The sequence below is a fragment of the Gasterosteus aculeatus genome, chromosome 9, assembly GCF_964276395.1.
Source record: "Gasterosteus aculeatus chromosome 9, fGasAcu3.hap1.1, whole genome shotgun sequence".
Lineage (NCBI taxonomy): Eukaryota > Metazoa > Chordata > Actinopteri > Perciformes > Gasterosteidae > Gasterosteus > Gasterosteus aculeatus.
The window spans coordinates 19,827,442-19,855,339 of record NC_135696.1 but is presented as its reverse complement, the minus strand read 5'-3'; the positions used below and the strand labels follow the sequence as shown (position 1 = coordinate 19,855,339).

Sequence of the window (27,898 nt, the reverse complement as noted above, 5' to 3'; positions counted from 1 at the left end):
TCCGCCTGTTGTTCTGGCGGTGAACTGCTCTGCAACACACGCGAGACTTTTAGAACCATGAATTGAAACGAGTGCGTCGACGCAACGACGCAGACAATACAATTAAAATACGGAAGCACAATGTTTTTATGGGGGACCATGCTGGGATTTATTTAGGAGGACGGCGCCGAGGACGAGGATGACGGGTGGGCGGAGCTCTGACGTCACACTTTTAATGTGGTGTTTTCCGTAGCTCCGCATTGCCGCCGTGCGCGAGCCGACGAACCGCCGCGGGCTGCCGGAAGCACCTCTACTTTCACGCTGCTCGAGTCTCCTTCCACTTCTTCCTCCTCGTCTTCCTCCTCTCTCTCTCTCCCCCCCACTCATCTGCGCGCCGTCTTTGTCTCCATGCGAGTCTCCCCCCCCCCACCCGCCGGACGCCAGCGCAGACAGCGGGCCTTCCTGTAGCCGACGCCCCGGCCTCGCTCGCTCGCCCTCCGGCCGGCGGAGCCTCGCAGCCGAGCCCCGCTGAGGTGGCCTGGTTCCCGGGGAGCGATGCTGTAGAGCGGCCGGCGGAGGGGATGCTTCATCCGGACTGACGAGAGACCCGAAAGCCGCGGAAAGGGAAGCAGGGAGATGTCCGGCAGGATGCCGCTGACCCCGGTGAGCGAGAGGGAGCCCGAGCAGGTACGTCAACCGCTGATTATCGATTATTGATGGAGTTTGAGTGTTTTTTATTATTCATGGCGTTTCGTGGCGGTGTCGCCATTGACTGTTCGCGTATCGGTTTGATGTAATAGTTCTTGTTGTTGATGTGACAGCGTGAACAGGGAGGAGATACCGGGTGATCAGCTTGATCGATCCCCGGTGGCTCAGCAGATCGGTTCACAGTGATGCTAAATGTTACATAGCTGAAGTTCAGTGTCTCTGAGGATGTCCTCTATCCCGCTTAATGTCCCAGCAGCGACTGGAGGGAGACGTTTAAAGGGCCAGTGCACCCAAATAACTACACAACTTAAACCTGGAGTCCTTCACTTGGCCTGGAAACCAGATCGAGTGCTCGACTTATTTATCATCGTCACACTCCTGTAAGATATTCAGTAAAAAAAAAAAAAAAAAAAAAGGGAAAAGTTATCCAAAGAGTTTTGGTTCAGCTGCATCACTTGTGTCAAAACATGGCGACTACATTACCCACAATGCAACGGTCTCCTGCTGACCGCTTAGCACCAGATTCAGGTGCTGTGCAAGGAGTGGCAGGTGTCTGGTGTTTAAAAGAAAATGTTCCAATGCAGCACTTTAACGTGTCAGAGTATTTATACACCATTGTGTGTTACTACTGTTTTTCCCAGTAAAAGGGCCGAGTACTTACTGCAGAAGGATAGTAGTAGAAGTAATCTGCTTGGGGCTGTTTTTGTGGAGTCATGTAGCGAGAAGCTAACTGCTACTTCACAGCTGAGAAGTAGAATAAATATTTGCTTTGATTATTGATAATCTTCCCCAGCCAGCAGTACATTTTTTAATTCTTTAATATTTGGAACGATACAAAGGAATTCATCGATATCGGGCCGACTCACGTGGCGGGATCTGGTCTCTGAGGCCGATCTTTTCGATCCACTTTGTTTGTGTACTAGAATTTTTGTTGCAGAATTTTCAAAATGGTTCGAAATCAAATTGTAATTCCTTTACGTTTCATTACAAACGTGCAGTTTCATCATTTTGAAAATGGATCACAGTTCAATACATTTCTATCCATTTGTTTTCATTTAGTTTTACAAAGTCAAGTAACCAATTCTCACCTCAGGCGTGGTGTTGCATCACTCTTTAAAGAACCATCCCAGGACACAGTTTATTGATTGAGCACCAGCAGCGGATCAATACTCTGTGAATCGGCCGATACCCGGCGCTGCAGGACGGAAACAAACCGTATTGGCGCCATACAAACACTCATGTAGCAGGTAGCTAAACAGATATTAGTTTTTATTATTAATGATCTACTACAGCCGGCCCAGCGTTTTACTGCAGAGTATTTGAAGCAAGTTGATGAACTGCGTAGTCGAGGTCTTGCAGCCTGTCATGTTGTTTTATTCCTCTTCCTCGGCAGTGTGATGTATTTATGCATCGCGTGAGTGTTTTGGGTCCGTGGAAGCTGGTGAACCCCAAAGGAATTCTGGGTAAAAGCCGCGTCCTTATTGTCATGCTAATGCTGGAATGCTAGCAGAGCTGTTCTCAGGCTGCTCATGCACGTCCTCATCGTCACCCCGTAGAGTCTCACTGCGTCGCCGTCATAGAACTTATGTAGTGATGTGTGTACCAATCAATTAAGCATCGCCCAGTGTGTTCATTAATAGGGTCTTGATTGATTTCATAATTTACAATATTTCGCTAACTAAAGACTTTAAGTGTCTTTTTCATTACAGCGATAAACTTGGACGTAATATAAAAAGAAATAAAAGTGAAAAACAAAAATGTAAAGCCTCACATTTTATGATTTGGTGTATGCTTGAAAATAATGAACAATAAATATACATTTTGTTGAACTATTTCAGTTGTTCTGCCGTAATCGCAGAACACATTAAATATATATATATATTCTATACATCCATGTACATATTTATCCAAAGCACGTGCTGACCTGCTGCCCGGTCATGTCTTTGTTTCCTGTAATCCCAGCTGGCTCCTGCTGTCTGTTTGCTATTGATCGCTCCCAGAATACATTGCAGGAAAGGATATCAGGAGCGGTCTTTTGCTCCTCCTGAAGTCACCTTTTTAAAAATCCCAAACCTTGACGAGACAGCTTTACAGTCACTGTCTCCGAGGCGATAAAAAAAAAAAAACAATCCCCCCCTCCCTTGTTGGTGTGACCTTTGACCCTCCCCGATGATTGCGTCCATCACGCAGACAGCATGGAGGTCATCTCCCTGCACACAGAGAACCTCCCCAGTGAATGAATTCCTGTGAAATCAGCTGCCGGAGGCTTTCTCGGTCGCCATGGCAACAGATAGGCTTACTGTGGGACCCCCCCGGGTGGGAGTGTGTGTGTGTGTGTGTGTGTGTGTGTGTGTGTGTGTGTGTGTGTGTGTGTGTGTGTGTGTGTGTGTGTGTGTGTGTGTGTGTGTGTGTGTGTGTGTGTGTGTGTGTGTGTGTGTGTGTGTGTGTGTGTGTGTGTGTGTGTGTGTGTGTGTGTGTGTGTGTGTGGTTGATGGTGATGTGGTCGGTTTGCGTACTCGCTCCTCGTTCGACCTGGAAATGGTTCCACCTCTGTCACCATGATGATCTTGTAATCCCCTTTATGCTCTTAGAGGAAAGAGGAAACACAATGATGAGACTCGTGAAATGCGTCAATATGAACAGACGTCACTTTAGAATGAGAACTCCGGGGCAGCAATGGCCTTCTTATTGTTAAACGGCCCGGTGATAATCCTCATGACACATTCTGGTCAGAGCAGCGACTCTCCGGCGGTTTGAGTCACGAACATCTCTCTCAGTTAAATCTATCCAAGAATTGAGCTTTCTATCAAACGACATATCATCAAGGTTAAATATTAAGTGGATTTCGACTTGTGTCTCTTCAGCCCCGCACACAATTCATAATATGATCTGTTTACAGCATCTTTGCCCTAAACTTTATATGATGTCGCAATCCCCGAAAATCATGTGTGTCTCAATTAGCTGATTTTAGAGTTTCACTATACCGCAACTGTTGGGAAGATTCTTCCACATCTTAATATTGTGCAGTAGACGTTTCGCTGTCTGTGTTTCTGGGATTACATAATGATGTTTCTGGATTAGTATTACTGCGGCATCAATGTTTGATTCATTTTTACTGCTGTGGATATTTTTGGCTCCTATTTATGCTGTTGTCGAGTTGAATCTAAATCATGATCTGTGAGATCGTCGGCATGTTTGTCCGGTGAGAACCTGGTAAAAACAAACCACCTGTTCTCTGCTTTGTAACAGCTGATCCAAGAGGCTTTTTAACGGTTTATTCAGCTTCAGTTTCAGGATTAACACCATGTAACGGAGTAAAAAGTACAACGTTTGTGCTGCGGCAGATGTATAAAGTATCTGAAAATGGCTGTAGCCCAGTAAAGTACCTTGAATCTGTACTTTAATAAATGTACTTGTACCGTGCTTCTCCAAACCGAATCTTTCTACACACAGTCGTCGCCACCGGGCTTCTGACACCCGATCAGTTTCAGGTTTTCTTCCCAGAACCCGATCGGTTGAGCGAGTATGACATCATGTCCTTCGGAGGGTGTCGGGTGTCAGTCAGCGGCGGCGCAGTGCGGCCACGCCGGAGTGTAACACTAGAGCCGGTTCAGACGCCGTCGGACTGGTAACCATCGGCTCCAGTTTAATCTCACGCCCCCCCAACCCCCGGCCCGTCGCCGTGGATACGGTTCACTCTGTTGGGAGCGTCCCGGACTGAAACCACGGCGACGGTCTAGGGACGAACTGCTGTTTTTAAGCTTCTGTTGTTGTACGGATTAAACAAATGACACGTAGCACGTTAATCAGTAAGCTTTAAAGGGGCTTGTAGTACCTTTTTAGACTGAGCTTTATGCTAAGCTAAGATAACCAGATGCTCGCCGTGGCATCAAACCCAACAGGCCTGAACATCTAACTCTTTGGACACGGAGGGAGACGTCACTTGAAAACACAGTCAAAGGGTGAAAGAAGAACACATGAACACCTTCCAGACCGGACAATTGCGTGATGAAGTTAGCCCCGCCCTTTAGCATGAACTTCTTTATAGTCCATGTGACGCTAAATGGTCCATAATTTACTAAATGAACCTCATGCTTTATTGAAGAAGATTTTGAACTAGAGACTGAGACCACCAACTCATGTTTACGCTGTTTACTGAGAGAATAAATCAAGAGAGTAGAGACATTTAGACGTCTACCAGAGAACTCGCAGGTTTCAGGTACTTTTTCATTGGCTTCACTTTCAGAGCCTGAGGTTGCTGTCCGGTTTAGTCCTTCTCAATTTAAGTATCTGGAGCACCAGAGATGCAAAAACATCCATCAAGAGTAAACCTGACCCGTTGAAGTTTGCTTAGATACTATATATAGTCATTTAGAGACAGCAGATGCTTGTATTGTATTATTTTACTAATAAGTATTTCATTCACAGCCTCACCCTTTGACCTCCGACCCATTAGTTGTTACCTCTGTAGCTCAACAGCATTTTAGATGATTTTACTGCTATCATTGATCTGATTATTGCACCCAAATCAGAAGCTCATTTTACGGCGCTGCAGCCTCCGCAGTTCTCTGCTCTGAACATTTAGAAGCTGCTCGTAGATATTAGCACCTTCATTAAATGCCTTAAGAGCTCTGGTTTAGGACCAGTTTATTAAATCTAAACCACAAACACAACAACAACTATATTGTGAGTGGAATCATCTGCTGTGTCATAAACACTGGAGGTCCGAGTACGCTTCCCTGTGGCACCCCGCTGCCGCCCGGGGTACCCAGAGGAGTCACAATGAGCTAAATGTTTTACAATAACAGTTTGTGTCTCTCACAGGTAAAGACTTCGGACGGCCTCCCCGATCCGCCGGCGCCGCCCACCAAATCGTCGAGCCGCCACAGTCTGCCGCCGGGCCGCGGCACGTCCGTCGCGGACGAACAGCCGCACGTCGGCAACTACCGCCTGCTGAAGACCATCGGCAAGGGCAACTTCGCCAAAGTCAAACTGGCCAAACACACTCTGACGGGCCGAGAGGTGAGATTTAGATGAATCCTCCTCAGCTCCTTTAGCAGCAGCAGCATCATGGAGACGATGAGGTCTTTTGGTATAAACTCAGTCACGCACGTATGTCACTGCAAAACACATACTTTTAATGCAGAAAATGTGGCAATTACTGCATCTCGTCGGGATTAGGGGCCTTTGGGTTTTTGTCAAGTCTGAGAATATAAACCAAAAATAATCTGTCTCATCACAAATTTAGTTTTCTCCTCTATACTCTATTTTTAATGGCTGCCACTGTTTTAACACGAGAACCGTCACACATCCTCAGACCCTGAAGTGTGATTTAAATTCTAGCATTATACAACAAGGTGCATCATGTATCCAGGATAATCTTTTCAGTTGATCATTTCCCGCTGCCTTTCACCTTCTTAGGGGTAAGGTTTAACTTCCCGATACAGCGTCAGACCCAGTCAGGGAGTCGGTGCGGTGAAATCAGCTGGAAACGCCTCAGGATTAATTATTAATGCTGCAGACGTCAGCAGCTCGCAGCCGATTGGTCAGACCATCAAACGAGAGTGTGTGCGCGTGCGACTCGTTTTTCCTTCCCACTTATTTTTAAGATGCGTTTTACGATCCTGAGCCGTCCAATCGGCTGCTCTGTTCCGCTCTGGAGACGGCAGGACGTGGATGGTCTGATTCAGCTGATTTCCTGCAGTCCATTTTAATCACATTGATCATCTTCAAAGCGTTTTTTTGGACTTGAGCCTGGATGAAACTGAGCTGTCGTCCTGCTGACTCTGTTTCTTTCCTGTAAAAAAACTGTAAATTTTAACTTGAGTTGTTGCTCCGGTTATCCGACACTATCCGTTTCATTGTGTTCAAAAGAGCTTCATGTAAAAGCAACAGAAGATTGCGAGTGGAACACAGATATTAAATTATAGATCACAATAAATTTGATTAAGGTAGCAAAGTGTATCTTAACGGCACTTTAATCTTTTCAAGGAAGGCGCGGCCTCCAGTTTAATTAAATTGATTTATGTTAACAGCAAGTCTTATGTTAACAGTCTTATTGCAATCACGGCCATAAAACTCTCAACTTAAAGATAAATATAAAAATAATAACTTACAAAAGGAAAATAGGATTCCTGTCTTGTTACAGCATTTAACAGATAACCAAACCCTGACAGAAAAGTACAACTCTCGGTTACTTTACATTTAAGTCTTGACTTGTTTAAATAATGAATTTGTATCATCTCATGATCTAAAACCCAAACCTGATGAGTTAAAGGTATCGATGTATTGGTATTAAATTGTTTACAACTTTCGACGTTTCTCTGCAGGTCGCCATCAAGATCATCGACAAAACACAGCTGAACCCCACCAGTCTGCAGAAGGTACGCTCTGACCTCTGACCTCTGACCTCCCACACTTACTAGAACTATAAAATACCCATAAAAATCTAAACCAAAAGTCGCCTCCAAATTGTTCTTAAATCGTGTATTTGAGCAAATGTTCACGTTAAGACATTTGTTGCAAACAACCGTGGGGACGCAAAAAATCCCCACATTAAGTGAACGCAGCATGACGTCACTTCAAGGACGCGATGCCTCAGACTTCGGCCCCCCTCACACCTCCACCTGTTATTGTGCTCCAAGTAAAAACCAGCTATTGATAACTTCTCGCTTTATGAGCTCATTAATGATTAGAAAAACATCATGGAGATTTTGAATGAACAAAGAGTCGTTGAGATTGTTGGTTGAGATTGTTGGTTGAGATTGTTGGTTGTGATCGTTGGTTGTGATTGTTGGTTGTGATTGTTGGTTGTGATTGTTGGTTGTGATCGTTGGTTGTGATCGTTGGTTGTGATCGTTGGTTGTGATCGTTGGTTGTGATCGTTGGTTGTGATTGTTGGTTGTGATCGTTGGTTGTGATCGTTGGTTGTGATTGTTGGTTGTGATCGTCTCTTCAGCTCTTCAGGGAGGTCAGTGTGATGAAGATCCTCAACCACCCGAACATCGGTGAGCGCACGGCGTAAACGTCCGACTCCTGCCCCTTAACCTCCACAAACACCTTGCACTCCTTCTCTTCCTCCGCTTTCTCATCCTCCTCTTCCTGCTTCTCCTCCTGTCCCCTTCCCTCCACCTCCCTCCCATCCCACCTCCACCCCTCTCCTGCGCCTCCTCCTCCTGCCGTGCTCAGTACTCAGCGGCACTAATACCGTGATGCTGTCATTTTCAGTGAAGCTGTTTGAAGTTATTGAGACGGAGAAAACTCTTTACCTGGTGATGGAGTACGCCAGTGGAGGTAAGACCGTCTCCACCTGTTTGTCCCCCTTCTGTCCACCTGTCTGTCTTTGTCACATAAACACTAGTACCTCTGACGGTAAACACGAGCAGTGTGGCCTCTGTATGATCTTTATAGTTCATCATTTTTTAGCAAGAGGTGTCTGTTCACCTGTCTGTCTGTTCACCTCTGTCTGCTTGCCTGTCCTGTCTGCTTACCTGATTGTCTGCCTACCTGTCTGTCTTTTTACCTGTCTGTCTGCTTACCTGTCCTGTCTGTAACAGGTGAAGTCTTTGACTACCTTGTTGCTCACGGACGGATGAAGGAGAAGGAGGCCAGAGCCAAGTTTCGCCAGGTGATATTATTTTATATCTACGACACTACCTTTTCCTGCATTACCCATAATGCACTGTGTCCATTTAAGTTGTTAAATGGTGCGTTCGGGGCGGATGAAACTCGTCTTGATGGCCTGCCGGTTGTAGGTTTTGAACGCTCAATAGTTTCTCCCGTGCGATGTGAAGTTACGTCATTCTGCTTCACCGCCTCAAATCCTGCACTTTAACAACCATAAAAGACCCTTTTGAAAAGCGGCGGCCTCTGATGTAAATTTAAAACAACGTAAATGTTGTTTAATATCTGTGAGCAGCTCATGCTCTCCTGTAAAGTGGAGAATAAAATTGGAATAAATACTAAATACCACCGCTTGCATTAGTGTAACCGCCAATAAAACCCATTAGTTCGCTTGTGGTCCATCAGCGTAGCGGCTTAATGAGCCGCGGTCAACAAACGCTGCGGCTGTTAAAGAAACATTACACATTTTATCTTTTTTTTAATCATCTCTCCACTGTTATTTTTGCTTGTGGTAAGAACCACGTGATGAACGTTGTATGTGTTGTTTCAATTTGACTTCTTCTTCTTGTTCTACCACTGTGTCAGATTGTGTCTGCAGTGGAATACTGTCACCAGAAAAGGATCGTTCACCGGGACCTTAAGGTACACACACACACACACACACACACACACACACACACACACACACACACACACACACACACACACAGAAGAAATATGTAAATATTTGAACTTTAATTACATTACATTATATATAATATTGTATTTCTGTTATAAATGTATTAATACAAACACTGAGTAAAATTACTGAATTATATTACACATAATTCTGTTAAAGACTGTGTGTTGTCCACTGTTTGACTTTTGAGTGGCTTCTATTTCTTTGTTTTAGTCTATTTTACATGCTGCTTTAATGTCGGCTTTGGTTTCTAACTTGCAAAAAAGTCATGGAAATATTATGTGGAAAGATTTTTTTTTTTTAAGAGTTAAAAATATCTTGGGAAAAAAGTAACAATATTATAAAAAAAGAAAAGTGATGTATGGTTGAAAGGGGTTTTAAATATGTTGCTTCTAAAATATCATGGAAATATATATATATATATTAGGTCAAAAATATTTTATTAAAAAAAGTCAAAATATCTAAGGTGGAAAAATGTCATGGAAGAAAAGTCAAAAAATAATGTGTCGCAAAATCTTTTTAAAAAAGTCAAAAAATATAAGGTTGAAAAGAGTTTTTAAAACAATACGTTGCCTAGAATCGTTGTGGAAAATAAAAAAATATATATATTAGGTCGAAAAATATTTAGTACAAATATGTAAGGTGGAAAAATGTCATGGGAAAATAAGTCCAAAAATATTTTTGGGGGAAAAAAGGGGCTAAGGATATGTTAGGTCTAAAAAATTTTTAATTTTTTTTAATTTCAATTTAACGTTAAATACTCCTGTGTGTGTGTGTGTCTCTCAGGCTGAGAACCTTCTCTTGGACACCGACATGAACATTAAGATCGCAGACTTTGGCTTCAGTAACGAGTTCACGCTGGGCAGCAAGCTGGACACCTTCTGTGGATCTCCTCCTTACGCTGCTCCCGAGCTCTTCCAGGTGACCAGTTGGCTCCGCCCACCGCACCTGCATAACCAACACGTCAACATAACATTCTGTTTCATCGCCTCGTTACTTTAGAGCTAACCAACTCATTCCAGATAACCTTTTAGTATAAGTTAATGCCACATATTTATCCTCCGGAACTTTTATTGTGAAAGGAGGATATTTACTCTCAGCAAAATTTAAGATGAAACCAGATGAAAATGTCTCTTTAATCACAATCTTTAAATCAATCTCGGCCTTGTAGTGAGCGTGCAGCACCGTTCTGACTGTGACGCGTAGTGTGGCAGTGGGCTGCTGGGTAATGTAGTCCTGTAACCCTGCAGGGGAAGAAGTACGACGGGCCGGAGGTGGACGTCTGGAGTCTGGGAGTGATTCTGTACACGCTGGTCAGCGGCTCGCTGCCCTTCGACGGACAGAACCTCAAGGTGTGGACAAAATAATAGAAACACAAATGACTCAACTCCCAAATATAGGATGTACAGCATTGTTGTGTGTCTGTGTATGTGTGTGTAGGAGCTCCGGGAGCGTGTTCTCAGAGGAAAGTACCGGATTCCCTTCTACATGTCGACGGACTGTGAGAACCTGCTGAAGAAGCTCCTGGTGCTCAACCCGGGGAAACGAGGCAGCCTGCAGGTGAGACCAGCCGCAGGGAGTGGAACCCGCAACCCGCCGCTAGAAAAACCTCAACATTCAACCTTTCCAACCCGCACGTGTCGTCCTTCAAAATAAAAGCTGGAGGCGCAAATCCACCGACTAAATTTGCGTAATTATGATTTGCATGAACAGCTCCTGTTTATTTTCCCAGCAAATCATGAAGGATCGATGGATGAACGTCGGCTACGACGAAAAGGAATTAAAAACGTACAACGAACCGGAGCAGGACTTCAACGACCTCAAACGCATCGGTAACACACACACTACAATTCTTTCACACAAACACACACATTACAATACTTTCACACAAAGTCACCAAAGTGGACAGAATGTCTGTCGGTTGAACGAAATGCATTGACAACTGTGGTATGTTTGCTATTGAATTAGCTGACGTTAGCTTGCTAACACGCTAAATGAAGAATGTTTACGTGGCGAGCATCGGTACATTGACCAAAGCTGTGCGTGATGTTTGTTTTCTGACCAATCAGAGCTGATGGGGACGATGGGTTTCCCTCGAGAGGAAGTGATGAAGGCGCTGGACGGTCAGAAGTACAACGAGGTGACGGCGATATACCTGCTGCTGGGGAGGAAAGCCGCCGAGGTTTGTGACATGTACACATGCTGTTCTCCTCTATTCAGTCACTTGTGTAGCCTAGCTTAGCACAAAGACTTGAAGCAGGGGGGAACTGTTAGCCTAGCTCCATCACTGGAGGATAAATCCTCCTTGCACCAACTTTTACCCAGAATCCTTTTTGTTACTTCTCTCTCCGCCAGTGCGAAGCCGGCGACTCTCTGTCCAGCGGTAACCTGGTTCAAAGGTCGCGACCCAGCAGCGACCTCAACGGCTCCAGTCAGTCCCCCGCTCACTCTCGCAACTCTTCGGCCAATCAGAAGCAGCGGCGTTTCAGCGACCACGGTGAGTTTTCCTGTGCGCCCGGGACTCAGTCGCTCGAAAGCGCACCAACAGCGGATATTTGAATGACGTCTGCGTTTCAGTGGCGCCCTCCATCCCCCCACCCGTCTGCTACACCAAGCGTGGTCACGCCAACAGCGTAGAGAGCGACAGGAAGGACGAGGCGGCGTCCCCCATACGAGCGCCGGACCGCAGGAGGTCGGCCACCGCCTCAGGGGTGAGAGGATCTTATTATTTTCGGAATCGGGGCGCCGTACAAGGCGCTAAGGGGGCGGGGTCAGCCATTCATACTGTCGCGTCATCAGCTGAACTAAACTTCATGTGTGTTGCAGAACATAACAAGGAGGAACACGTATGTCCACGAGAGGACGAGCGCCGATCGTCACTCGGTTGCTGTTTCCAACGGGAAGGACAGCAGGTGAGAGGGATTCTGGGAATTCGTTTTTTATTTTATTTTTTATTTTTCTATCCTCCAAATCGCTCGACAAACCCGTCTCCGCTTTCAGTCTCCCCGAGGTGCCTGCTGGGTCCCCCTCCCCGTCGCCGGGGGCAACCGTCTCGTCGGCGCGTCCCCGTCATGTCAAGTCCATGTCGGCGTCGGGACACCCCATGAAGTCCTGCCTGCCCCCCATCGACGACAACGTGGAGTATCAGAGGTGAGCCGGGCAGCAGGGCGTGGATTCGTTTCAGCGTAACCACGGAAACGTTTTCGCCCTGTCGTCCTGACACTGCGCTCTACCCGCCCCGCCCTCCCCCACGCAGTTCCGCCCAGCAGCCTCCTCCGTCGTCTCCCTCGACCTTCAGCGTCACCAGCAGCAGCGGCACCGCCACCCCGGACCGGACGCGCTTCCCCCGCGGCTCCTCCAGCCGCTCCACCTTCCACGGCGCTCAGCTGCGAGACCGCCGCTCGGCCACCTACAACGGCCCGCCGGCCTCGCCCAGCCTGTCCACGCACACCGCCGCCTCCCTGGCCGCGCCCCGCCGCGGCACCTCCGCCTCCCTCATCGGGAAGATCACCTCCAAGTTTGCACGCAGGTCAGTAAGAGCCAGGATGCCAAATGTTGAAGATTTGAAGATAAGCAAAGACTTTTGTTTTCAGTGGTTTCGTATTTTCTTTATTTTGATGAAGCCCAAATGATGAAGATACATGGCTGCATGTTCAGAATGATCAGTTGTCTCGTGTTCCTCTGCATCTCTGACGGGTCTTAAGCTCGGTCAGAAGGTGGCGTCCATCCGGATTTACCAACCAAACTGTATTATCGCTTTTAGGGGGATTTTAAGGAAATTAAAATCAGTCAGTAAATGGCAGTTCTTGGTTTTCCATCCAGCTCACTCAAGGGGGGTAAAAAAACGTTGTCATGTGTGAACCGGCGCCTTTAACGCGGTCGGCGTGTTCGTTCGCTCTCTCCGTCCTCCAGGAGCTTGTCCGGCGAGCCCAAAGAGGAGTGCCGGGAGTCCAAGCCGCGCGCCCTGCGCTTCACCTGGAGCATGAAGACCACGTCCTCCATGGAGCCGGGGGACATCATGAAGGAGATCCGCAGGGTCCTGGACGCCAACAACTGTGACTACGAGCAGCGCGAGCGCTACTCGCTGTTCTGCGTGCACGGCGACGCGCGGCAGGACAGCCTGGTGCAGTGGGAGATGGAGGTGTGCAAGCTGCCCCGCCTCTCGCTCAACGGCGTGCGCTTCAAGCGGATCTCCGGCACGTCCATCGCCTTCAAAAACATCGCCTCCAAAGTGGCCAACGAGCTCAGGCTGTGAACCCCGACCCCCCCCCCCCCCCCCCCCCCTCTCCGCGCGCCCTCCATCACCCCCCCACCCCGCGCGCTAACTGCTGTACGACTCAGAGGAACGCCTTGTTGTCCTCCGCACACGTACTGGTTCATGTTTCTCACTAAGTGTTCGCCGGTGAAACCAAATATTAAAGCTGATGGAGCGCATATTCACCGGGTCGTGGTCGCCCCCCCCTCCCATCCACTCCCCCCACCTCGGTGACGGGATCCAGGGCCGATGAGGGTGTTTCCATCCGTCCCAGCCTGCCGGACTTTGTTGGTTTATCACTGTTTACACGCACTTCAGATTTTTCCAACACCCTGGAAACTGAATTTTGAAGCGTCCCGTTAAGTGGAAAGAGGTCAGGCGGATTAAAGCGGATCACCGGGGCAGGGGGGGGGGGGGGTTCTGTTGGAGAAACCTGGTTGTTGAGAGTCCGTGTTTTCGGCTGTAGGCAACAGCACGTCGAGAGCGGAACGCTCCGTGATCTGGAGGTCTGAGTGCATGCCGACGTATAATCGGATGGTTTATTTTGCCTTAAGCCTGATTGCTGGACGCGATCCCGTCTCTGAGGTGCAGGTGAACAGCGAGTGGAACGCGACATCCGCTGTACCTGCACAGTGGTGTGTGTGTGTGTGTGTGTGTGTGTGTGTGTGTGTGTGTGTGTGTGTGTGTGTGTGTGTGTGTGTGAGTGAAGGAATCACCTTTATTGGCCAAGTATATGAACATGTGCAAGAAGTCTTGACTCGCTCTCAATGTAAAGATGCTCTCTGAAAGAAGAAGAAGGAAGCGACTTCAGCGGCGAGAAAGCAGCGTAACTCAGACACCAAATGTATTATTCACATTTGAAGTTCTGGCCCCAAGAGGAGAATAAATAAATGGTTCCATTCAGGCGACGGGGTCACAAGGTAGATTTCTTTTCCTTTTTCAGAAAAGCGTAAGTGACCCTCGATCACTGTTGACCCCCAACGGGCCCTGAACACTGCGCGTGAGGAGGCGCTTGTCCCCACACGGACGTCCCTTTCCGTCCTGAAACTCCCAAGAAGAGCTGCTTTTTAACCCTCGCTACTACCTGCTTTTATTGTGAAACGACTTCACATTTAAATCCGCACACGTTTGGATGTTAATCTCCCGGTTCTTCTTCTTTTCTTGTTCAGCTGTCGCTCGGAGGCGTCTTTGTATCTCACTTTGTATCCACTTCAAAACCAAAATAACATCTAATGTGAAAAGACCCTTCCACCAAACCCCCCTGTAGTTTCTCTGTACCGCCTGAAGACGTGGCGGGGCAACGAGACGGGACGACGTCCTCCCTGGTGGTTGTAAGCCTGTGACCTCTGACCTCCGACCTCCCCCCCCGCTGGCTGATGTTAATGCTTTCGCAATAATACTGGAGCTCTGGGTCGATGATGTCAGTTCGAATGCAACCTGTAAAGCTCTTTTTTCTTTTTTCTTTTTTACACATTCTAAGCTGATCGAACAGAATGTGTTTTTGTTACTTTATTATTGATGCTGTGTGAAAAAACGCCCGTCCAGGTGAATACGTGCAGGTACAGTATCGATCAGTCGGTTTTTACTTGATCCACACTGTCGACATTCATTTGTTTCTCACTGACAAAAATGACTCATTCATTGTCTTTTTTTCCAAAGCTTTTAACCGTGAGATTTAAACTTAACGTTTATGTTGCATCAAAACCAGAACATCTATCACTTGGTCTCCGGTTCAAACGTAAAGGATCAGTCTGGTGTTCGTTTCTATATGTATATACATATTTGTTTTTTATAATCAATCTCATGTGCTTCCTGTTTGTGGCCCTCGGCCCACTTTTTAAAACAGAAAAGTTTACTGTTTAAAAAAGTCTTTCCTAAAACAGCTGGTGACTGTTTTTTATTTTTTAAACACTTTGCTGGGGACTATTTTCCGCAGCGGTTTAATCCACATTTAGTATTAAGACACACAAGGCATTAACACACACAATAACTGACGCTAAATGTTTTTAATAATATGTTATAATATTAGTTTTAAACTGTTCATGTTGGGAAGAAGCGGCACGTAGAAAATCACCAGATTGGTCCTTTTCTTGAGGGACTACTTCCTGTGTGCCGCGGGTTCCTGGCGGATGAATCTGCCCCATCACTGACTGCCTTCCGAATGTACCGCTCTGTATCTTGTGTCTTTCAGTTGCTCCTTTACATCTTTTAAATTGTGTTCCCACTAATCCACCGAGTCTGCACAGTGTCGACGGTTCAACAGAACACTTTTCTGGACTCTACGTTTCTAGCACTTAAAAAAATTATAAAATAAAAAAATAGAAAGGAAACAAAACGATGCAAACGTAACCGAAAAGGGTGCGAATACGACGCATTCCTCACGTCACCTGTGGAAGACTGTGCACCTGAGCCTCTTACTTGAAAACTAGCCTTCGCCTCCAGCTTCCACGTCATAACTCGCACCACGTGACCGACCGGCTCGCCCTCAGCCGGACAGTAGCAGAAGTCCCGTGTGGCCGCGATGGATGACAACGTTTTCAATAAAAAAAAAATTAAAAAAAGCACAGACATTATTATGTCGTTGTTCTTTCTACAGCCGGGCCAGTTTTCACGAGGAGACGGGATGTGATGATGTGCAATGTTCCTGCTGTGCACCTTTCACAGGTGTCCCCGATGCTGATCCAGAACGAGGGTTTTGATTACTTGTTTGTTTTATTTGTGGCAAAACTACAAGTCCAAATACAACTGTAACGCAATAGAAATCCATAATCATGACATTGTAAACTATTCATTACGGACTGAGTCACCAGGCGGTACAGAAAGTCATTAAAAATCTTCCCAGCTGCAACATTTGAGTAACATTCATGCATCTATAAGTCCTTCACTAATTATGGTACATTCAGCATACATTTAGATGTTTAACTCGGCACTTTTTCTTGTGAGAGTGTTTCTACTGGTATTCAACCAGGCTACTTTTAATAAAGGAGACTGTCTGAGGAACTTCTTCCATCATTGAGTGTTTTTTTTTTTTTTTTTTTCCGGTTCCGCCAAATTCTGCCGAAAACAACGTGCAAATGAAGAATTCAGCTTCTTGTCTTGACACATTTTGCTAGAATTGATTGTTTTACCAATAGAGATTTCATGTAATGGCACCTTCACAGTTTGATTAAACTAAAAATACTTAAAATGTTGATTTTGAAAGAAATACTCCTGTTTGCTTTATCATGAGTATAATTAAAAACATCATACTGTAACATTGAAGCTAATGAAACTAAATTGTTCTTTTAAAATTTAAAAACGCTTTCTGTACGACGGCTCAACGCTTCCCTCTGATTGGTCGGTCCATCCGTTCTCTTCCTGACTCCAGCCAATCGTCGCCTCGACCTACTTCTGCGTTGGGACGAGCTCGTCGATGTCTCGGCCGTCCTCCAGCCTCTTCTCCATGGCGACGAGCAGTTTGACCCCGTCCACCACCAGCTGGGTCAGTCCCACCTCGCTCCGGCCGAAGGTCGCCGCGTTGCTCACGCAATACAGCGCCGGGGATTCTGGGAAATTTAAAAAAGACAGTTTAAAACCACAGTTGCTGTCTTTTAGTGGAGTGAAGAGATACTGAAGCCTCAGTTTTATTAATTGTAATAAACCGATTTGTGTTACATGTAGATACACGTGCAGCTGCCTGCATGTCAGATATCTTTTCGGAGTTTGTGCGCGTTGCTGCTCTTTGATCTTGAGTACATAAATAACTCGAGACCATCTTGTGCATATTTGAACCTAAAGCGCGGCCCTCGCTACCTGTGGTCGCGTGCATGCAGACCCTCAGCCTCCGCAGGACGTCCTGCAGGCGCTTGTGTCCCGGGAGGTGCTGCAGTCTGAGGTGGACCCGGATCCTCAGGCCCGTCCCCACGTCGGCCGGAGAGCTGCTCACCCACCCCAGCTGCTGCTTCCAGGTGAACGGGTGTCTGAGCTCTCTGTAGAAGCCCTCCAGCTGGGAACGCAGAGGTCAAAGGTCACGACCCCTTTTTGTCAACAACTCTGGGGGACTTAAAGACGTCAGACACTATAAAGTCAGTTTTGTGGTATTTTACTTTGTTAAATTCATAAATACCAGAAAACCGTACCTTAAACAACAAGGGATTTTTGTAAAAAAAAAAAGAAATCTGCTTACAATATGCATTTCAATTACTTAAAATGAAGTCAGCTCTGTTGTTTTCTAGTTGTCTGCGTCGACGATGACCATCTGCAACCAGCTGATTTTCAGCCGATAACTGCTTCCTGAGAAGGAGACACTTCACTGACCTTCTGCAGGTTGATGCAGACGCACTTAAAGGCCTCGACGATGTTGCCGTCGTCTCGTGTGGACACAAGTCTGAGGTGGTCGTCCATGTTGACCCAGACCACTAGACTGCCGTCTTTACTCACCCTGCAACCAGGAGCAATGTGATTTAGACTAAATGTTCCACTTACATTCTTGAGCGTCACAGTGGCAGATGATGCCATTAGGCTTGTACGACACTCTCAGGCTCCGAACAGCCAACCGAACTGACCAGACCGCCCTGGCGTCGGGCCAGTCCCGGGCCGTGCCGATGCGGAGCTGATAGGCGGACGGAGGCTCCAGGTTCAGCTCCCTCTGCTGCTCCTGGTCCAGCTCCTCCAGTGGGAGGAATCGACCCGGCAGCTCCTCCTCCTCCAGCCGCAGCAGAGCTGTGGGGGCCAAAAGTGGTCGAATACTCAGAGCGGATGGTCAGACCGTCTCGTCTTCCTCTGCATCCGACCCCCGAGCTCCAAGGTAACCTCTGAGGAGTGGTAAACACTCTGGATCACAGGCGTGCAGTACCTCTCCTGGCCAGCGTGAGGAGCTGTCTGCGCTCTCCTCGGCTGCAGTGCGTCGGGAAGCAGAAGTCCTCGACGCCTCGAACCACGCTCGCCTCACAGCGAACGGCGTACGAGCTGTCCAAGTCGCAAGTGCCCTGCACACAAACAACGATAAAGTTAAAGTGGTAGCGCATTGAGCTAAAGTATTAGCATTGTACAAATCAGCAGTAGTTTCCCACAGACCTGAAACTCCGCTTAACAATAGGACTTTTGCCAGAAAACATCAGTTACATCAATAACGTCACAAGACAGACTTCTCAGCCCGCCGCTATCATGGCTTTTGGTGTAACGCTAAATACATTTTTATGACCAAAAACACATTGTGAAGCAGTTCAAGTTGGAAGAAGAAAACTTGCAGAGCTCCGCCCTCAAGCATATCCTGCCCAATGGTGTATTTGACTTTCATTTACTAAATGAACATCAGACTGTATTAAAGAAGATGAAAACTGATGAAACTAGAGATTAAGACCATAAACACAAGTTTAGGATGTTTACTGAGGGAATAAATTTCCCCATTGACTTCTATAGGCACAGAGGAGTCGCCCCCTGGTGGACAACAGGAAGAATGCAAGCTAATTCGCTTCACTTTTCAGGGGTTGCCGCTCGTTGGTCCGACCAGCTACCTTCAGGTTGTCGTAGTTGAGGTCGCCCTCTGGCGCCTGGCCGCTTATCTCGTGCTGGTGATGCGCCTCGATGACCCGATCGAAGAAGTCACAGAACAGGACGTAGCACTGAGCGTCGCCGGCCACGCAGCCCACGGACTCTGGAGTGGGCTGTTCACCTTCAGACACAAAAGGGTCAAATACAGAAGTAAAGGTGCTCATGTTAACGTGCTGACGTCACCTGGTTCCTCGAGGCCCGGGCGGATGACGTCATCAAAGATGACTCCGCTCTGGGTGCAGCGGTGGAACTGGCGGCGGTACATGGCCGGCGTGAGGATCCGTGCCATCCAGGTGGAGTTCCTGCTCAGGTCAGGAAACTCCTCGTCGGCAGAAAATCTCCTCAGGTGGAGCCGGGACATGGGGTCAGGGGGCACCAGACTCTGAGCGCACAGGAAGTGGTTTTAGATGAGACAGGAACAGCTTTTATTCTGAAGGATGGTGACGATGTTGACTGAGTCTATTCGGGCATGTTTTCATTTAGTCGCATGAGAGATGTTTTTTAATTGATTCAGCCCTCATTCAGCCCGTGTGAAAATTTCAATAAATGAATATTGAAACTCTTCAGTTAGGTGATGTTAGAGAAGAATAAGTTATATGAAGGCTTTATTATCTCACACCGTAGTATTACCTCCAAAATCGGCCGGTACCTCGTCTCCATTGGAAAGGCAATCGGAGCTGCAACAAAAGCAAAACGCTGAATATAAAGAGTTATTAGTTAAGTGTGGACTTTTTTTTTAAACAATCAATTGATAAATAGTTAAATTTAGTTCAGTATCAATAAAGATCCTCATGTTTTTATTAGGATTCAACTCCAAACACTGAATTTTAAACTGAACACTACAAAGAACTCGTTGTTCACCTTCAGTCTGACTGAACAACACAGACGCTAAAGACAGGAACCCCCCCCGGGCCCCCGGCCCCCCCACCGGGTAGAACTACCGGCGACCACGTTGGTTCCACGAGTGGCCGCGTGGTCTCATCGATCGAACTGTCCCAGCGAGTCGGTTTGCCGGGTGATAAAAACACGGAGAGCAGCGAGAAAAACACTCACGTTTGACCTTCCACATGTCGTCCGGCGCTACAATGGTTCTAAGAATAGTGCTGTTGGTCCGGAGCTGCTCATCCTGCAGCCCACGGGGGGTCCAGTTACAGTCCAAACAACGGCGGCCTTTTTATAACCGCGTAGCTGCATCAGTAAGAGGACGAGGACGCTTATTTCTGCTGCGTTTGCGGAGTGGAGAACAAATTCAAAATCCTCAAAAAGAAACTAACTTTATTCCAGTTTTCACAAAAACGTATAGAAGACCTTCTCCGTCGCTGTGTGGTCGTTATGACGACAAGGTAGTCATCCAATAAATATGAGTTATGACAGCCTCGTGCGATTGGCTGCTCGGCCATCAGAAGCTCCGCCCACTTCATCCACGCCCAGCCGGTTCATTACCTTCCTCTCGGGCTCCATCTGGTGGCCGAACCTGGAATCCCTGACTCTCCTGACCAGAGCCGAACCTCATCAATAACCCTTTCAACCAATAAACCCTTTGGCCTGAAGCTTCTTCAAGTAAACATGGGAAATAATATCACACCTTCATCACCCAACAGCTAACATTCATCATCATGTTCCATAAACATTATACTTAACTCATTTTATATAGAACAAAATCAGACCTTTGAGTCCTTCAGTCTGCACACATGCGACATCTTCTGTCCCAGAAGTCCAACCACACAAACAACCCCTGAATGTGAATAATGCAGAGGAAGAAGCCTCAGGAAGGACCTTAAAGTTGAGTAAAATAGATGTCATGTGTACTTCAGTAGTTTCCTCTGTGGTGGTGAGACAGCCGACTCTCCGTATAGAGCTCTCTGGTTTCATGAGGAGAAACAGCCGCGGGGCGAAAGGTGTTAATACCTGGATGGATATGAACCAACATGTAAGAAACAAAAAAAGACTCGTCAGACAAGAATTAGTAGTTGATCGGCTCGAGGGTTAAAATCACAACTTGCGCCGACCGCTTTAATCATCCGGTAATGAACGATAAGTGCTTGTCTGATCTTCATGATGACAGAAAGCCTGAGAGAACAACAATCAAATTTATATCAGCTCCACCTATTGTAATTTTTTTTACTAAGATCTATATTTATTCTTAATCCTTTTGGTCACTGAGGAAATAAAACAAAGATCATTTTTGTTTGTCTCCTCCCAGCAGAGGGAGCTGTGGAGGATCCAAATAAACCTCAGAGGAAAGAAAGAAGCCCCTTCCCCCCCCCCTCAGGATGGAGGCGTCAGAGGTAACTTGAACATCCCCTTCCATCTGTCACGTGGTAACATAGAAAAGAAGAACAAGTAGCTTTCCATGTATTTCCAAATGTTATTGAAAGACAGAAGCATTTTACCTTTACTGTGTATCACATAAGCAGTAATGTGATAATTCACATGATACCAGTCCTTCATTCTCTTGAGGGTTACTCAGATTTTGAAAAGTTTTTTCATGAGATCTTGCCCAGCTGTCCTCCAATTGCCAGGTGCCATCTGGAGAGGTACGGCGAGGAAACGGCCGTGAACGTGACCGTCGCCATCCTGAGGGCGATGAAACGCAACAACGCTGTGGAGAAGTTACAGAACGCCTACACAGGTACAGTGGTTTGCTTTTGTAGTTCATTTTACAGTTTTTAAACGGTAAAACGAAAAATCTCAAATACCATAGTATTCTCATTTTCCGCTTTAAACCAAAAAGCGAGTGAACGACAGACTTTTACTTACGTAAATCGCCCATGCGGGTCTCCGAAAAGGCTGAATCCTCTGAGCTGCTGTTTGGTGATTTGATTTGGTGAGATTGCACTTTAGTCACACTGCAATGTAATTTGGTAGAAGAAAGGAATGTTTGGACAGGTTGTCTCCAGTGGCCGAGAGACACCTTTTACTTGAAATACAATATATATATATATATATATATATATATATTTAAGTATCCTCTTTAGTTGTGAATTTGATTAAAAACAGGATTTATCTACATTTGAACTAAAGTTTTTTGAAGATATTAACACATATTCTAAGTTCTATTTAACTTTCTTTTGTCTTGGTTAAAACAAAGCCATGGTCTTCTTGTAGATTAATATCAGGCCAACTGAATATAAACAGATCAGTGAGTGAATAAAACAAACGTTGTTTTTGTTTGTCTCCCCCCAGCAGAGGGAGCTGTGGAGGATCCAGCTGAACTTTCTGGTGTGATAACATAGAAAAAACATTGTTGCAATTTAATTGTACTTATAATGTGAATTGGCTTATTGATGAAAGTGCCTTCTGGATTTGGATCCTTATGGTTGAAATGCAATTATTGTAAGTCGCTTTGGATAAAATCTTCAGCTAAATGACATGTAATGTCATGTAATTTCTGAAGAAATCCTTATTAACTGGAGTTATAAAGAACGGTCCCTCCGTTTGGACAGGTTGTCTCCAGTGACAGGGAGACAACTTATACTTATAGGGAAATAGTTTAGTTGTACATTTGACCATTGTCCTCCATCATAACCAAAGTTAAAGGTCACATGTATCCACAGTACACTGTGATGTCCTTAATAGAGCAGCAACCAGGAGGCCCTTGTAACTCTGGAGGAGCTGCAAAGATCCACAGCTGAGGTGGAGAATCTAGCAGCCGTGTGCTCCACACATCTGACCAGTGGCAAGAAGAAGTACTTTACTCAGGCAGGAAGTTCCTCTCTGTTCACTTCCTACTTGATAGAATGTTAACAATAAAACCACGTGTGTTTATCCACAGTCCCACGATACAGTAACTCAGTCTAACAGCTTCAAACTGTCCAGGACTTCAGTCACTTGGAGCTGAATCTCTGTGCTTTAAACTTTAGTCTCTCTATGTTACCGGATCCCTTCGTCTATTTCAGAGGTCACTAACTGGACGACCACGGTCTGGATCAGGATCAAAAGCTAAATAAAGACTGTGATTTAAACAGGACTGTGACTCTTCGACTGGTGCAGCTTTGGTCGTTTTTACGGTAGTATGAAGGTAGATTTGTGTCCTTATTATGCAAAATTTTGAGAGAAAATGTCTTGCCTTTCAAACAAATATCAAGTTTAGGTAAAAATATATAAACTGAGAATAAATTATTTGTTAGTTTTTCTTGTTTTGAATTTTTGGTTGCAAAACAAAATCTTTTGGTCTCGAATTAAAAAACTTGCGATCCGAGTTTGTACGTCATGGGCGGGGCTTACGCAGCTTAATGAACCAGGAGTTTCTATTGGTGGATCGACTGGGCGCTTGGTTTCTTGCTTCCACCATTAAACCGACGGGAGGCGACTGTGAGGAGCGACACGGAGGTAAGCTGACTTTGTCAAAATGATTTAAAATGCAGCAGCTTTATTTTTACTTTTACTGTTGTTAGTGTCGCGGTGTGGTTTATTAAAGAACAACATGGAGGGCTGCTGTGTTGACATGAAGCCCAAGTTTCTACGTGCATGTAACGGTAACGTTGGGCTAACAGTGGTTACACCCACCTGGACGTGTCCGTGTTAGCTAAAGTTAGCTACGCATTAATGACACTATATTAATAAATCCTATGGGCTTGGTTCTCACCGACCGAGGTACAATTGTCAATCAGCTTTGGACGATTGGGACGCGACAGGTAACTTACCTGTGCCAGAACTAGATCTGCAGGAGGTACTGTGTGTACTGTACATGTAGCACAATAACAAAGAAATGCAATTTAACGTGAGGTACAGTATTTGTTCATTTTTCTGTATCACCCTAACCTGACTCTAGCATTACTGTCTTGCTGCAGTGCCGTGGATTCCTCTTCTTCTGGACGGGACATCTACATGCATGTCCTTCAACTGGCTTCATTTTTTGGATGACGTTTCCTATCAACATACTTGATACTTGTGTGTTTATTTTGCTCACTCATGTTACAAGGTGGCATAAAAAGCTGTAGTATAAAATGATTCTTTGTTTCACTAAAGAAGAGAAACATAAAATGAAACACGTAACACAGGACCATGCTCTTGCCAACAACTATTTAACACATTTATGCACCACACTTAATGGCAGTTTGAAGGAGTGTTTAAAATATTCATAATCTATATGGTTGGCTACTGGGAATGTGACAAGCACTGACACTTGGGTAAAATACACTGTGGTTAGGTATGATGTTCAGACACAAATGATACCATTTCACAGTAAGTCTGAATGTTTGCCGATCTTCCAAAAGCAAATGTCTGTGAGCTTAACCGGTCGTCCACTGGATTACTGAGGCTACAATCAAAGCCTCTTCTGGATCGTCAGTTGTGCATCTTGAAGAGAAATACAAACTGCAGACCAAAACAAATCTCTCCAGTCATTTTATATGCAAACAGTTAAATAGAATGCTCATTACGACAATTTTATGCAATAGAATTAGGGTGGGAATCTAAACTTTCAATCACAAACAATTATTTTAAATGAATGGTTGGACATACCTTCAAGTTCTAAGAAGAAATGAGCAGGAAATTACATGACAGTTGCATAATTGCACTGCTGCCATCAAGGTAAAAACCAGACTAATGTCACATTTAACTGGTTCATTGACATGAGTGCAGGTAAAGCGAGTGCAATACCGCCCCCGCTGCTCCGATTCTCCGGCCAAACTCGCACTCCATCTTCCCCTCACTCGTGAAAAAGACCCCTTGAACTCCTTCACTTGGGGTAAGGACACATTCCCTACCTGGAGTAGGCAATCCATCGGTTTCCTGCTGAGAACCATGGCCTCAAATTTAGAGGTGCTAATCCTCATCCCGACCGCTTCACACTCGACTGCGAAGGTGTTGGTGCCGTCGCAGATGGTTTGCATGGACTTGCCTCTGTCTCATGCTGACTTTGCGACATCTCTGGCAGAAAGACTGGAGATGGCTTTTTGTGGTGCCAGACAGTGTGGTGCGGATTCCCACGAAAAACAAAAGCCGTACTATGATAGAATTGCACGTACGGAGGACTACCTGAAACTTGCTCCCCGCTGGAAGGGCCCCTACAGGGTCCTGGCTGTGTTGGACTCTTAAGGAGAACGGGGACCCATCTATCTTATTGGCAGCCCGCTGGATCTCCACGGACAGGAGCAAGTAGTTCATCATGACAGATCGAAACCTTATACCTTGCTACGGCCTGAAATACTGCGTACGAACGAGCGAGGTAGCGGCAAATTACAAATAAAGAGACGTTAGAATAAAAAGAAAGATAGCTAAATTTGAGACGGAGAAAGGGACGGATGAGAAAAATGAGGAAAGAGTGGCGCCCTCCAAAACGAAAAATGGACACCGGAAGTCGAGCACCAATTCTGCCAAGAGGAGTGGTCAAAGATTCAACGAGAAGGATGGCTACCAAAAGCGCCTAATTGAAGTGAAAATGGCTAAGGATGTAACCAAATATTAGCACTGCTGTATGTATATTTTTGATTTGATCACTTTTTCTGTTAACCCATAATAAAGTCATAAAAGAACCAAACTTTATGAATGTTTTTTGTGACAAAGAAGTATCTCTTACAATCACTCTATCAGAGAAAAATCTGAGTTGTAGAAATAATGGGAAACTCAAGAAGCCATGACATGATGTTCTTTACAAGTGTATGTAAACTTTTGACCACAACTGTTTGTTCAGTTCTTTGTTACGTGAAAATAAATATTGTCAAAGGAGTTTTTAAAATAAGTTTTCTGAATTCAATTAGTTGTGTATTGAATACATGCAAATGTTGATACAACTCTACTCTATTGAATCACACTAAATAGTCACATTATGATCGTTCTAACAGCTTCACATTTTTCTCCTGTTTCCTCTTGGTGCGTCACGTTAAACGTGTTCCACAGTGAACCTGCTGGAGGCTTTTAGTGTGAGTCATCTAAATGAGACGCTACGTGTTTGTCACCAAGTAAGCAGAGCGTTGTTAGCGTGCTGCTCTTTATTCACAGCATGTGGACACATTCTGGACTGGTTTATCAAGAATAGTGACCCTGAAAACAGTATTTTCCACAATGTTATATGGTACAATCCCACTGGTTTCAAATGACAACACATTATAATTATGAATTTTTCTTCTCTTCCACAACATGTGTAGACATGGCTTCTGCAAACTATGGTCCATCTGAAGATCAGTTCCTGTGCTCCATCTGTCTGGATGTGTTCACTGATCCAGTCACTACATCATGTGGACACAACTTCTGCATAAACTGCATCAATGAACACTGGAACACCAGCAAGAAGAAATGGTGTCCAATGTGTAACAAGGACTTCATCACCAGACCTGATTTGAGGGTCAACACCTTCATCTCTGAGATGGTTGTTCAGTTCAGACAGTCTGCTCAGCAGAAAGCCAGCAGCAGCAGCTCAGAGCAACAAGAGTCCAAACCAGGAGAAGTTCCCTGTGACGTCTGCACTGGAACCAAAGTGAAGGCCCTCAAGTCCTGCCTGGTGTGTCTGGTCTCCTACTGTGAGACTCACCTGGAGCCTCATCTGACAGCTTCACGCCTGAAGAGACATCAGCTGATGGACCCTGTGGAGAACCTGGAAGGCAGGATGTGTACGAAGCACGATAAACCTCTGGAGCTGTTCTGTAAGAGCGACCAGACGTGTGTCTGCATGCTCTGCAGTGTTTTAGACCACAAGAACCATGATGTTGTTCCTCTGGAAGAAGAATATGAAGAAAAGAAGGTCGAGCTGAAAAAGACAGAGGCTGAAATCCAGCAGATGATCCAGAACAGAAGAGTGAAGATTCAGGAGATCAAACACTCGGTCAACCTCAGTGAGGAAGATGCAGGCAGAGAGAAAGCAGAAGGTGTTCAGGTCTTCACTGATCTGATGGAATCAGTTAGAAGAGACTTGAAGGAGCTCCTCAAAACCATAGAAGAGAAGCAGGAAGCCACAAAGAAACAGGCTGAAGGTTTCACCAGGGAGCTGGAAGAGGAAATCTCTGAGCTGATGAAGAGGAGCGCTGAGGTGGAGCAGCTGTCTCTCTCTGAAGACCACCTCCATCTTCTCCAGTCCTCAAACATCCATCAGCCACCACCCACCAGGGACTGGACAGAGGTCAGTGTTTGTCCTTCATATGAGGGGACTGTGGTGAGAGCTGTGTCTCAGCTGGAGGAGACACTCAGTAAGAAGATGAAGAAGTGGTGTGCGGACGCTGAGCTGAAGAGGGTCCAGATGTTTGCAGTGGATCTGACTCTTGATCCTGAAACAGCTCATTGTGAACTGATCCTGTCTGACGATGGGAAACAAGTGAAACACGGTGATGTGGAGAAGAATCTCCCAAACAACCCAAAGAGATTTTCTAGCTGGCACTGTGTTTTAACAAAGCAGAGTTTCTCTTCAGGCAGATTCTACTTTGAGGTTCAGGTTGAAGGAAAGACTCGGTGGGATTTAGGAGTGATCAGAGTGTCAGTCAACAGGAAGGGATTCATCTCACGGAGTCCTCAGAATGGTTACTGGATTTTATGGTTGAGAAATGGAAATGAATACAATGCTGTTGATGATCCTCCATTTGTTCTCTCTGTGAAGTCTGGTCCTCAGAAGGTGGGGGTGTTTGTGGACTATGAGGAGGGTGTGGTCTCCTTTTATGACGTAGAAGCTGCAGCTCTCATCTACTCCTTCACTGGCTGCTCCTTCACCGAGAAGCTCTTCCCGTGGTTTAATCCTGGTTTTAATGACGATGGTATAAACTCTGCTCCTCTGATCATCTCTCCTGTCGGAGTAAATTAATCATTCTCTGATTTCATGTGATGATTTTATTCATTAAAGGGAATAAATGTACATATCTTGTATAAATACTGTCTTTTTCTTTATTTCTGTATCATGACGCCTTATGGAGAATATCTATTTCCACCTTTTTGAATCCACACGTTTTTATTTTCACTAAATATACAAAGCTGAAGTTTGACTTTGAGTAAATTAGCAAAACAAATTATTTCTGATGTGAAGCCTCTGAAAACATATTGTTGAATATTTAATTTTCTCATAAACGCCTCTGACCTTTCCATCATGTTCACAGAATACACTTTGTGTTATTGTTATTGTGCATGAAAGTGAATTAATAATATAGATGCAAATGTTCTTTTGGTGTTAGAAGTGGTTTGAATAATTAAAAGTCACT

The 27,898-nt window shown here is 45.5% G+C and overlaps 3 protein-coding genes across 5 annotated transcripts; 2 read left to right on the top strand and 1 right to left on the bottom strand.

Moving 5' to 3' along the window:
* The first annotated feature begins 40 nt into the window (after window positions 1-40).
* Window positions 41-13,425, top strand: mark1 (MAP/microtubule affinity-regulating kinase 1). The gene is made up of 18 exons (XM_040186852.2): window positions 41-666; window positions 5,512-5,709; window positions 7,017-7,070; window positions 7,646-7,694; window positions 7,915-7,980; window positions 8,244-8,314; window positions 8,896-8,952; window positions 9,776-9,910; window positions 10,240-10,341; window positions 10,430-10,549; window positions 10,722-10,821; window positions 11,059-11,171; window positions 11,345-11,486; window positions 11,567-11,700; window positions 11,816-11,901; window positions 11,990-12,139; window positions 12,246-12,518; window positions 12,902-13,425. Exons 1-18 carry the CDS (start codon window positions 616-618, stop codon window positions 13,242-13,244), a joined length of 2,244 nt encoding a protein of 747 aa, XP_040042786.1. The 5' UTR covers window positions 41-615; the 3' UTR covers window positions 13,245-13,425.
* A 1,997-nt stretch (window positions 13,426-15,422) lies between these two features.
* LOC120825334 (zgc:172076) lies at window positions 15,423-20,102 on the bottom strand. Of its 2 annotated transcripts, none has more exons than XM_040186920.2 (9): window positions 19,830-20,102; window positions 19,407-19,453; window positions 18,960-19,158; window positions 18,740-18,897; window positions 18,079-18,211; window positions 17,789-17,945; window positions 17,541-17,664; window positions 17,037-17,229; window positions 15,423-16,789 (listed from the first exon to the last, which is right to left on the bottom strand). In XM_040186920.2, the coding sequence occupies exons 1-9, from the start codon at window positions 19,843-19,845 to the stop codon at window positions 16,629-16,631; spliced, it is 1,188 nt and encodes a 395-aa protein (XP_040042854.2). In that variant the 5' UTR covers window positions 19,846-20,102; the 3' UTR covers window positions 15,423-16,628. The 2 variants fall into 2 exon arrangements, with proteins under 2 accessions (XP_040042854.2, XP_077935741.1); XM_078079615.1 differs by lacking the exon at window positions 19,830-20,102 and adding an exon at window positions 19,638-19,721.
* Window positions 20,103-21,133: 1,031 nt separating this feature from the next.
* Window positions 21,134-27,573, top strand: LOC120825306 (E3 ubiquitin-protein ligase TRIM21). 2 transcript variants are annotated; one of them, XM_078079607.1, is made up of 2 exons: window positions 21,134-21,408; window positions 25,868-27,573. In XM_078079607.1, the coding sequence occupies exons 1-2, from the start codon at window positions 21,210-21,212 to the stop codon at window positions 27,505-27,507; spliced, it is 1,839 nt and encodes a 612-aa protein (XP_077935733.1). In that variant the 5' UTR covers window positions 21,134-21,209; the 3' UTR covers window positions 27,508-27,573. The 2 variants fall into 2 exon arrangements, with proteins under 2 accessions (XP_077935733.1, XP_077935734.1); XM_078079608.1 differs by lacking the exon at window positions 21,134-21,408 and adding an exon at window positions 22,548-22,797.
* The last annotated feature ends 325 nt before the right edge of the window (window positions 27,574-27,898 follow it).